At 40.2% G+C, this 12,637-nt stretch overlaps 1 protein-coding gene across 2 annotated transcripts in view; it reads right to left on the bottom strand.

Moving 5' to 3' along the window:
* The window catches only part of STK32B (serine/threonine kinase 32B), a 157,964-nt gene that overhangs the window by 34,102 nt on the left and 111,225 nt on the right, over positions 1–12,637 (bottom strand). For both annotated transcript variants that reach the window (XM_036382793.2, XM_036382792.2), the window contains exon 6: positions 6,950–7,039. In XM_036382793.2, the coding sequence (XP_036238686.1) occupies positions 6,950–7,039 (90 nt within the window). The remainder of the gene's footprint in view (positions 1–6,949; positions 7,040–12,637) is intronic.

Here is a 12,637-nt window from a genome sequence, read left to right as displayed (position 1 = left end):
ATCTGCAGTGTGAATTATGTAGATGATGCATCTCATATTGCATACATATTTTCCTAGAGATCTGCAACAAAAATAAAGTTATAAAAAAGGAAATTTTATGTTGCTGGTTGGTAATTATCTATCTTTATTTGTGGAAGGATATTAGTATCTAACAATGTGATTCATGAGCTTGAAATACAAGAGAATATCAATGTCAATGCAAATAATGCTAAACAAAATTTTCGCTCTTTATTCCTATTGTAAAAGTCCATTTTGTACAAAGAATAAAGTGTTTTAAGTAGGGTTTCTGAAAATCTGTAGAGTACTCATTGGTATCACAACTTCATAAATTGTAAGTGATCTGGGTCTCTGAAATTCAGACTATTTTTAATTTGGTGCTCAAAGGTGAGTTTGAAAATGCTGTCCATGATAGAAAGATCAATTTGAGGTCTCTCTCTTGGTTGGCAAAAAGAAAAGCTGCTGTTATTTCTGATGGAGCATCTACAAACTAACAAATCAGTCTCTTTAAGCCATAACTTGCAAGTCAGTCTTGCAGGAAGGATTACTGTAAGGAGCTGTAATTTAGTTGAAAAGCTAAATATTGCCAATGACTTCTGGTCATCAGTTCCTGCACAATGCCCTGTGCCAGTGTTATCAATATGAGAAACTGAAAATGAAAAAAAAAACCAAACAAAATCCCAAGTGTTTTTGGTTTTGTATTTTTTTTAATTGATCCAGTTCAGGTGGGTAAGTCCAAAACATTTCTTAAGAATGAAATCCCTGACAGTGCTCATCCACTTGTCGAGCTACAGCTCTCTGATGTCCATTTGCATCTCAGCAGACACCCTACATGTCAGTGAGAGGAATCAGAGGTTTGTGGTTTACTGGGGGGGTTGCAAAGCAACACATTCTGCTGTAGTCATTACAGCAAAACACACTTCAGTGGTGTGGGTCTTACTGCAGTGCCCGAGATTTCAGATTGGAAAATACATTCCAGAGTCATTAGCTGAGATTCAGCATAATATCACACTTCCAGGTATCACTCTCCTTCCACATCTTAGTCCCCAGTCTTGGGGAAAAAATTGTGTGTATAAATTGATATATGCCCATATATACAATACACACAGCATAAGCAATATTTTGATTGACTAGCACAGGACAAGCTGTTAAAAGGTTGGATGTTTACATCTAACAAACTTGTGAATGATGATGTATAGAACACATTTATAGTTTCACCTTGCTGAATCAGGCTTAAGGCATGACAGATTGAGCTGAATAAAAAATGAACTTGATATTTGGAATAATATTCCAAGAACCTTGAACTGAGATGTTTCAGTGAAATATTAATTGCTTTCTCAGCACTGTGATGATAATGTAATTTTCACTTTCCCCTGAGAAGTAAATTCAGGGGTCAGTAATTTTTCTGGATCATGGTTTAAATAAAAAACAGAAATCAAACTACAATAATAACCAGTGATCTTCTATCCAGAGTAGAAGCTGTTTTAAGAGCAAAATGGAAGAAAACAATTTCCCTCTCCCTGAATAGAAATGTGGATTTGGTAAACTATCAATTTAGCTCCTAGTGTTTACTTTCTTATGTGCTAAAAAGGTCTAAATTATAGTGGTCAGCCTTCTGACTCAGAGCTTTAGACTAGCCAGCTGCTAACTTCTATTTTATAAGGCAAAATGCTGCTTAAAGCCTGGGCATGCTGGGATGGCAATTTTCTAGCATGAGGTTTTTACTTGTTATAGCCATGTAACTGATTTTGCACCATTATTCACATTATACACCTCAACAGTTTTAATACTCATACTTAATGCAATTATTCAATCAAAGTAAATAATTTAGATACCATTACCTGAAAACAGACATGGCATTTAGAATGCCTTATTAGTTTTCCATATGGCTATACAACCTCTCCTGCCCTTATTCAGCCTGCTATCCTCATACAACCCCCTGCTTTACTCAACCACTGAACAGAACTCACTTCTTGACCTTGCACAGAGAAGCCCTTGGTGGCTGAGCATCTGGATCAGCCCCAGAGAAACAACCTTGAGTTGCTGCCCCTGCTGAAAGAAAGCCCAGCAGCAACGAGCAAGTCATGGTCTCCCATTATTGAACATGAATTGTACACAAGCACCTTTGTTACTCCATACAAAAAGCTCACAGTGGCTGCAGGGCCAGTTTTTCTAGCAATTTTTAGAAGGGATTTTGTCCAAAAATATCCATTTGGTGTTTGGAAGATTGTTCCAGTGTATAGCCAGCAGCTGTTCTGCCCAGTACTGAAACTAGTGGGTCTGTGTAATGGGATTTTCAGGACAGACTGTACCTGCCACAGCAGAAGGACTGTTCCAGGCTCCTGCATCACACACTCCCTGCAGGTTAGAAAATATCTTTGCACCAGTTTATGCATGCAAAAACCTGGGGGTTAACCAGGAGTTATCCAAGGGGCAGCAGGGCCTTGCTGGAGCCTGTTTGCCATCTCTGCTGCACCTCTTCTCCCCTCAGATCTGCCTCCAGAGCTCCACAGCACACTTGGCCCTTTTAGGCAGGCAATAAATAAACAAACAAACGATTTAACAAAAAAAGCCCAAACCAAAACTACCTCTTGAACTCAGAGTGGGGTATTTATTAACTGAAATAGTCAAAGAAATGATTTTATTACTAGTTCTGCTGGAAGATCTTAAAGGATGGTAGCGGGTCAGAGAGCACAAAGAGCTGAAGAGCAGCTGGAGGTAGTAACTTCTTTCCTGATCTCCTGAGGCTCCTCAGCTGCTTATGCTCCTACTCATTAGTGTCAGAGTGGAACCAAAACCTGACTATGTTTAATCACACATGTTTACATGTGTGTAAACATCACAGTGTTTAAGGGATTAAAGAATGGTGTGTGTTTAATCCCTTCAGCCACGTAGCTCCTAGCACGAGCTGAAAATCAGTGTGGAGAATATTTATTTCAGCACCTCAGAGTCTCACACAACCACTCTTAGTTCTTGCTGATCAGAACAAAGAGAAGCCTCCCTTGTCATGCTAACATCATGAGATTTCCCTGGGATCAAAAGGCCAGGTAATGATATGACCAGAGAAACTCTGCAGACAGGCAGTCAAACCCCCTGTAGGATAAAGGTAGGATTTTTAAAAACCTAAACACTAACTAAACCTTAACTGCATTCAAAAGGCAATGAGCTGCAAAACAGCATTTAATTTCAGAGCACTGTTTGAGTCCAAGAAAGACCAAAGAATGATGACTTTTGAAAACTCAGTTCAAAATTTTCCCTGCTATATTTTAAGCATCTGAGAAACAAATTTAGCTCTATGGGATAATTTTTTCCATGAGAAATGTTTATACCAGGACATCCACTTGCTTTCCTCTGAGTTCAATTGTACACCTACAGCATATTAATTAATAAATATGGATGACTCATACATTTTAGAAGTTCAGTGGACCAGTGTAAATCCACAATAGTTTGGTAATCTCAGGCATACAGTCATTCTTCACCATGACAGCAGCCTATGAAAGGAGCTGTGAAAACCTGAGATAACAAGCCTGTGAGATAGGAATGGGGTAGCTGAAACCTTTCACATAATTTATGACTGATTTTATTGACTTTGGATTTTTGTCAGGTGTATTTGTGTAACAAAATGTATTTTATTGGTTCAATTTGAGGTAAAGTCACAGTGCATCATTTGAATACCTTCAGTCTCTGGCTGAGAAAAACATCAAAGACTCTGCCTGGTCCCCCCAAACCCTCCTACCACTAAAACCAAAAGCTCCCAAATACTAAAACAAAAATAAGCAACAACAGCAGCAAAACCACACAAAGAACCCACATTAAAAAAAAAAAAAAAACAAACAAAAAACAACAAACCAATGAACCTTAAACCCCCTGAAATATAGCTTGTGAATGGAAAGGTTTTGCAACACTCAGAAATCATACACAGATCTATAGAAATTGATCATTCCAAAATGTTTCAATAAGGAAAAAGCATATGCTATAGGACTCAAACACACATAAATTTACCAAAGTGAGGAATAAAAGAAAGGTGACACCTGTCATGTTTTTTAGAAGTGATTTACTGTTTAACTTTTGAGTCTGTAGCTGTGCACCCTATTGCTCAGGTTGAGTGCTCTCATTGCATATGGGTGCCCAGCACAGAGCATATTTGAGACACACAAATATTTCTTGCAGCCTTGTTCAAAAGGGAGAAATTGAAGAAATTTCCTCTTATTTGGTTTTTGGGGTTTTTTTCACTCATAAAGATGGAACAGTGTTGAAAGTAGCAAGGCCTTACAGAGGTGCTTCCAGCCAGCAAACACACACTTCCCTTTCTCACAAGAGGCCAAAGTAAAATCCTTCTGCAGGCAGAAGGAGTCACAGCTGCACAGAGCAGCCCATGCACCAGGGACCACGTCCTGCCCTGCCCTGGCTCCCCACATCCCCTGCACAATGGAGGGATCCTCCACAGTGCTTGTGGTCATTTGCTGGCAGCAGCTGTGCCTGCCAAAAGCCAGCCTGATCCCAAAGGACATTTTGCATTGCTTGCCAGGGCAGGATGACAGCCTGAAACTGTACAAGTTTACAAAGAGCTATTCCTACAGCAAAGCCTTGACAACACCCTCAGTCACAGGCATTGTAAAAGGTTTGAGCAGTGAACTTGTGAAGGTAACATCAGGCACGGGTGGCACACAGGTTTCCCAAATCAGCAGAGGGCACACACTGCTTTCCAGTCTCAGCCACCTGAAAACATAAGACAAACTTGGAGGACCCCCAAACTCTAAGAAGCTGATCTCCTTTCAGCTTTTCAGGTCACTGGCTTTGAGAGGAATATTGCCAGCCGGACTGCTTGGAACATGCCTTGAGCTGTTTTATTTTCCAGCATCAGTCTCATTACATGGTTATGACAATGGGAAGATGCCACCAGCTCACATCCCAGGCAGCAGACCAAGAACTTTATGTTACAACTTACTTTATAAGTTGTTTAACCAATCACACAAAGGAAAAGCATATTGACAGTAGTTCCATACTGCCACTATAAGCACATGGACCTTTGGTTAAAACAATGCCTGCTTATTTTGAATACAATACCTGCATGTAAGCTTTAAAACACAATGCACAGAGCTCCATTACTGAGCTTAAAATTTCCTAATATCTTGCTAGATAAACTTTTCTGTAGCTAAGGGGACTTATTCTAGACAAGCGTTAGTACACAGACCATTGTTCTATTTGTCCTTTCTTTTTTACATTTTACATGACTTTTCTGCTGACCTGTCTCATGGCTACTGCTTAGCTCTAATCACAGTTCTGCTATCTCTGAGGCCTGCCTTTTGCAACTTTCCCAAAACTTTCTGATATTATGGATTCCCACAAGGAAAAGCTGCAGAAGCAGCAGAAGCAGCTGGAAGTGTCCTGCATTGCCTTGTCCTGCATTGCCTTGTCCTGCACTGCCAGCCTGCTGGCCTTGCTCTTTTCACACATACTGCTGGCCCTGTCTTTGTTCCTATGTGTGGTGGGTATTTCACTTGTCTGAATGAATTGGCTGGGAGGGAGGGAATATGAAAACTGACAGAGTTTCTAGAGAAACACTCAGGTTCAGGTACAGTGCATTCTGCATGAACTTTTAATAAGTAGGGAAATAGGCAGGGAATATTTCAGGCTGAAATATTTGGGGCTAATGTGAAGTGGGATTAAGCAAGGCTGCAGGAGCTGACTCACACCATGCTTAGCATTACAAGATAGTCATCTTAATCAGAACAGCTAGGGCATTTTTACAACACAATATCAATTCACTCTGTTTTTTTTTTCCTGGAAACCATTTTTATTTTGTCATGCTGCATGTCTTGTTACGCCAAGGTTAAATTGTGCTTTGAATTCCTGGTAATAGAAGCTTGCCAGCAACCACAGAGCCAACCTCCCTAATTCTGTTGGTTTTGTTTTTTTCTATTTGTCTCATAGTCTAAACTTCTCAGGAGAAGCCACATGGAAAGTGATACAGCCTTACAATAAGAAGTCACTGCTACTAAACAGTCCTTGTAGAATTTCACTGAATTTAGAATTCCTCACAAAATAAAAGGTCTAAACTAAAAGGCGAAAGCAGCACCAATGAATATCTGACCATATTTGTCACACACTTAATATTTGGTTTGTTGAAGCTTTGTAATCCAAACTGTGCAACAGAGAATCCTTACCCGTCACTTTTCATCTGAAACAGGATTTTTACAGCTCTAAAAGCTTTGCTGTCTTCTTACAGCTCCAAATAAATGCAAGGGTGACTCTTTTGGCTCTTTCTGAATGGTAAAGACTGCAACTGGGGCTTTTGCAGCATCTTCACATTTCCAGGAGGTGAGGAAGGTGCAATGAAGAGAAAGTAAGTTGGTGGATGGTGTGATAGCCTTCATAAAGGAAAGGAGAGAATTTTTTTTGTACTGTTTCTTCTTGTGAGGTTGATGGACATGGTGGAGATCTGATGAGTGGGGAGGAGGCTTCAGGAGTGGAACAACTACATGAGCTGAGGTGAACTTAGACCAGATCCATTAGTGTGAAAAGGTTAAATATTTTCCCTGTCTCCCATCTTTCCCTTGACCTCTTAATGCTCTGTATGCCATGCCTGTGCTGCTCATTTCACCTAAGCAGATGGACCATATATTCTTGTGGTGCAAATATATCATATATTCTGGTCTCAAGGTGTGGGGATTTACAGAAAGTAACACACAAATTCTCCTGAATTTGAATTCAGAAAACCAAACAGAACCTGACTAGAAGAATGTAGAGATCAAGCTCCTGTATAAAAGAACATCCAAACAACATCCTCCATCTCTGAAGATTTTCACTGCTGACACACATATATATCCTGTCAAAAAAAGAAGTTGATCACATCTACTTTATGCTTTTACAACTTAAAATCCTTTTGCTATACCATTAGTCAGCCTTAATATAGGCTTTTTTTGCATTTTTAAATGTACTGAAAACTTACCCATGTAGGGTTTTGTGCCAGCCATAGAAGAAGCTTTTTCTGAGCCTTTCACTATGGTTGCTACATTAAAGTCAGTGATATGAACGTGTCCTGCAATTACACAAAGTAAAAACAGAAGTTAAAATAGCACATCATACAAATATTCCTCATTTTATCTAATATTTAAGTGATATTGGAAAAAAACCCACAATTTGAAATATATGTCACATTAATAGAAACTTAATATTAAATGTTACTCTGAACTAGAAAAATCAATTTGGAAGCACAGTGATGGAATAATTTTCTTGTCACCCACTACCTGTCTGCACTCCTGAACTGTTTTTGCTGATCACTCCTGAATCTTCTCATGCCATGAACAAAGATAAGAAATGGGCCCACAAGAACCCATTGAAGTTGGGTTCAGCAAGTTTAACTTGAAGTTTAGCAAGTCCAAGTGTAAGGTAGTGGATGAAGGCAATCTCAGACACGAACACACATTGGGAGGTATGGTAACTCATTGAGAGCAGCCTTGGGGGGAAGAGCTGGGGGGCTCTGGAGGACCAAAACCTGGCTATGTCCCAGCAGGGTGCATTTGCAGAAGGCTGACTCTGGCCTGGACTGCATCAAGGAGGCACAGCCAGCAGGCTGAGGGAGGTGATTTCTCTCTTTCTGTCCTTAAGAGACCCCCCTGGAGGGTGGTGAGACACTGGCAGAGGTTGCCCAGGGGGTTGTGGATGGGCCATCCCTGGCAGTGTTCAGGGAGGCTTGGTGGGGCTCTGAGCCCTGGTCTGATTGAAGTGTTCCTGCCCACAGCAGGAGGGTTGGAACATGATGATCTCGAAGGCCCCTTCCAACCAGAACCATTCTGTTATTCTGTTATTCCCTCTGTCTTCTCAGAAGTAACATGCAGAAGCAGATGTGAAGCTGGGTGTGAAATTTGCCTCGTCTCCAGCTACAGTCACCCCTCACATCTCAGGTACTTGTGACACTGTCTACAATTGCATCCACTACAGGTCACCATCAGCCTTTTTCTGAGTCTTCTCAGGGCAAAGAGGGAGAGGAGAAGACAAATGGCATTTTTATGAGACAATAAGTATAGTATTAGATCCATAGTCGCAGAAGATGTGCATATAACAGGAGCAGATCCCAAATCATCACTCATTTGAGAGCAGGTTGCAAGATGAACAGTAAGTGGCAGAAGTCAGCCTGAGAATGTGCTGCCTGACCAGCCAGACATGATTCAAACTGCACTAATGAGGCTGAATGGCCCAAACCTTCCATTACTCCTTTCCTGGGATGGTTTATGATAAGCATAGGTTCAGTTGCTCCACCACTGTGAAGTAATAGCTGTTGATCCTGGTTTGTCATAGGCAGATAAACTGGATAGAAATCCAGTTTGAAAATATGTAAAGCTTTAATTTGACAAGTCTTCTGTTAGGTTTTGTATCTTTGCTCAAGGACTAGTGTTGTGGGGTGATGCAGATGCTATCCTTGCTGTGATACATCTGGCAGTGCCATGGAGGACAAGGAACTCCCCCATCTTAGCTCTGCACTCAGATCAGGATTAATATATCATGTGTTGAGCTACACTTCTGAGTGACAAATTTGTGTGGGTTTTTTTTTATCAAGGTCTCAGTCTCATTCAATCCACAGAGTGGATCAGGCTTTGGGCATGATGCAGTTGTTCAGCAAGGGAGGTTTTTAATCATGTTTGCTGCCAAAGATGAAAAGAGTGTAACAAATGACTGATGGATTTTACCCTGGTGACTGATGGAGGAAGAGCAGCCTCAACAAAATGTCAGGCTGCTCCAACAATCTAACCCAGATCCTGCTCAAAGACCAGAGGAAGTGTATCAGTCAACCTCTAATTGTGCAGCTGTGCATGTGTGAACTGAAATTCTCACAGGGCCCTAATTTGGCCAGATCTGACCTGATTTTGAAGGGGGAAGTACTTAAGAAGGTACTTCCCACTGCTAAACTTTAAGCTGTTTCTCCAAATGAGACACAGTAGAAGTCTTCAATGAAATGGTTTGCCCACTTTTCTGCAATTTTTTCAAAAAAACTGCTTGCATTTTATTAACACTTTTTTCCTATGATGCCCAGGCCAGGAAGCCCTCTACACATGGCAGAGAAAAAGTGTGAGCCAAGGAAAGGCATCCCTTTATAAAAGGTGGGAAGTGTTAGGCTGCCATGACAAGAATCAGTGTTCACAGCCCAGCTTGACATAACAATTCCAAGGTGGTGTCCTACTCCCTGCTGGCTGGAGTGTAGCATATTTGCAGTTTATTTCTGCCATCATAAAACACTGTGGCTGAAGGCTTCTTGGAAATGATAACTGAAAAACATAAAACAACCTCATGGCAGTAGTTTAAAGCAATCTATGTACACTGTAGAATGAAAGGTTGCAAGGATTTTGGTAGCCCAATATTCTCTCTGTTTTTTTGACAGATAATAGAAATAGAAATATATATGAAGTTCTTCCACTTAAATGACAGCATTGTAAGTGAGGCTCCATTAGAGTGCCTGTGTGACTGTTCATTGCAAAACATCTCTTGCATCCATCCATTCAGACTGATCCAAACAGGTGATTTGCAGTGAAAATTGCCTCTCCTGCAGTGCATTATTTTCTCTCCCTTTAATTAGATTTCTTTTCATTTAACAAAACCAGAATAGCACACATGAAATGTTGTTTACATTGTGGGTTTTTTTGTTAGAAATGCCTTTCTGGAAGGTAAGGGATGGATCATGAAGGTAGATTCTGCACAGCTCCTCTGCATCCTGCTGCCCATACAGCAAGAGGCAGCTCCTGTACCTGAGGTAGGACACAGTTTACTGCTGGAAAAGCTGCCCCTTTGCTTTTCCCCATCACTGAGCTGTTCCACCTATGGCAAGAGAGAGAGGGAGAAAACTTCTCCCCAGTAGGGAGACATTGAAAAAGCTGAGGGTCTTCTTTCTGCTGACAGGAGGGTGCTGAAGGAGTTTTTGAATATCTTGACTCTGGTGATTGCAAGTTATTATTCATCAAACCCTGGAATTCTAGATGTTTGGAGTTTTTCATTTTTGTTTTGTTTTTTTGGGGTTTTTTCAGTTGTTTTTTTTTAAGCATATTTTAAAACATATTAAAGAAAACACTTTTCTTTCTTGAAGGATGGTAAACTTCTACAATTTGTTGCTCCAGGAGATTGTAAAGGCCAATATCAGCTGCAGCTTCAAGAAGGCAGCTAACTCAGTAACAAGTTACTTTCTTCACATTCTAAATGGAATATGCAAAGATGCTCTGATATCCTACCACAAAAAATTGTGGGTGATAGGCAACACTGATGGCAAAGTGGGAAAATGCATGTTCCACAAATGCTTCCTTTTGTCCCCAGCTGCAACAAAATGCTGGCCAAGGTGTTGGATCTGACCTAGCAGGGAGTCCTTGCTCAGTAAACCAAGCATGGATTTTGCTGCATGAAACCATGTTGTGGAAAGCTTGCCTGAGAGGTGTTCAAACTCTTGCAGGCTCTTTGTAAACAGATTGTATTGATGGTGTGGTCACTAAGCAAAAGGCCAAGCCTGGATGCAAAAGCAGAGATTGTAATTTCTGCAGAACCATCAGCAATGGTAATTTCAATGGTACTACCAAATAGGAACAATGTAGGAACAATGTTATCACTCATGAAAATCTCAATTTATTACTCTGTTTACCACTGCTTGTTTTATTGCATTTGACAAATTCTATGTCTCTTTGACATCATAGTTAATAGATCATGCAAACTTTTAAAGACATCTTTAATTTCTTTGATGTTTAGACAAAAATACATCACGGACCAGACTTAGTAGATTCCAGATCTAAATGCTGTCATTTCAGTTATATTGTTCTAAACCATTAAAATGAAAGGAATAGAAGAGGAACCAGAATTCTGTCATTGAGAGAATTCTAAAATGCTTTTCTCTGTGCAATACAATTGTAATAGCTGCCCTGAAACATGAGGTAGTCACTTCAGCTGTCACTGGAATAATTCTATTTCAGATATATGTTAGCAGAACAGAGAATTACTACTAATATTAGAGATTAGTGTTAGTCATAAGAGGAAGAGCTTTCTGGGAAAGCTGAGAAAAAAAAAAAACCATTAAAAAGGAGCTTTATTGATTGAATTAATTTCCTTAGAGGGTCTGATTCTGGTTCAGAGAATGAACCCTGAAACCATCCCTACTTTCTCTCCTCAGAGATTAGATGTGTATTGTCTCCAGGAGACCATGCAATCAACCTCTGACAGGGGCTGAACACCATTTTTAATGGCTGCTTATCCCATTCTCATGTAGCATTTTGCTTTTCAGGATCATCAAACATTTATTTCACTGATCCATCAGAGCAGGCATCAGATGACCAGTCCTGAGATGTGGCTTTGATGAAAAGCATATGGAAAATTCAGACTGCCAGAATTCCTCTGCCAGAATGATTTTGAATATGTTGTATATGTTTTTGTGGTTTGTTTTTTGTGTTTTTTTTTTAATTTGTAAATTAGATTGATCATTTTTAAGAAAAATCTTTTGTTTTCATTACTTCTGTACTCCTGAGGTATGTTCCCTAAGCCATACAGATAAATTACAGTGAAACTAGTTTTACTGAGCACAAATATCTATAATATGTGTTCTTGGTCTATGCTATGAAAGCTAGTCAATTTAACTGCTTGAAGATGTAAGGTAATATGAATGGTGTAACACTAAATTTTGACTTCAGCCAGAATAGGTTTCTTCAGTGAGGCCAAGGAAATCTGAGTCACTGAGAATTTGTCTCAGTCAGAAATGTTGTGCATATCCAATTACTTGATAATTTGTGTAAGCATAATTTGTTTAATGAACTGCAAGAGGACCTAGGGGGTAAAGTCAAGCATATAGGAAACTGTTGAGCCAACTTAGAGGCCACAGGCTAAAATAAAGTTCCTTCCTGTACACCTGGTTAGGCTCATGTTAGGTGAATTTGTTATGCTTACTCTGCAGCCAAATATATTTGTGGTGCATATATTCAGCATGTTTTTCCATTGAGTGAAATCTGATGATTTTGTTACAATGGTGTTGCTATGTTGCAGCTTAATCAGAGCTGTTAAAGACTTCAAGAATAGCTTTTTTCTTGCAAAAGAGCTTCACTTCTGTAAGGTAAGCCTGAGGTAATCAGCACGGGACAGACACTGTGCGCATTTAGTGAGTTGAAGTGTATAGACCCTTTACAGGCTTCAGGGAATTCCTTCCCCAACCACGTGACAGCTCTTTGAACTTGTTTGAACCCATGAATTGATAAATTCTGCTGACCAAGATTGGTGTGCTTGTCTGGAGAGATCTGTTCTTTCACCCCTTGTCTGCAGGTGTGCAATGAGGGAGCAGTATTCTGCTGCTTTGCAGAAGAGAGGCCATCCATCCCAAAATTTCCAAGCCATCTGCACATAACTTTGTTGCTGAATAGTTTATAATCACAAAAAATCCCCTTCACTTTGCATCATTGCGCTCACTCTGGTGTAGGTTCTTCTTTGTGATGCCTGAGTCCCCATAGGAAGGCTCTCACAAGAGAGTTTGTTTTTTAGCCACAAGAGGCTGGTTTTGTGCACTAATTGACCTTGATGAGGGGCAGGGCAGAGATAAAGGTGACTGTGCTTCCAAGGCTATCAATCAGAGATTTGACACACTCATACTCATTTTGTGTTGCTGTTGACATCTTTAATTCACCAG

This window comes from Molothrus ater, chromosome 4 (assembly GCF_012460135.2).
Source record: "Molothrus ater isolate BHLD 08-10-18 breed brown headed cowbird chromosome 4, BPBGC_Mater_1.1, whole genome shotgun sequence".
NCBI lineage: Eukaryota > Metazoa > Chordata > Aves > Passeriformes > Icteridae > Molothrus > Molothrus ater.
Note: the sequence above shows the minus strand (reverse complement) of the source record. Positions and strands in the feature narration are given on the sequence as shown.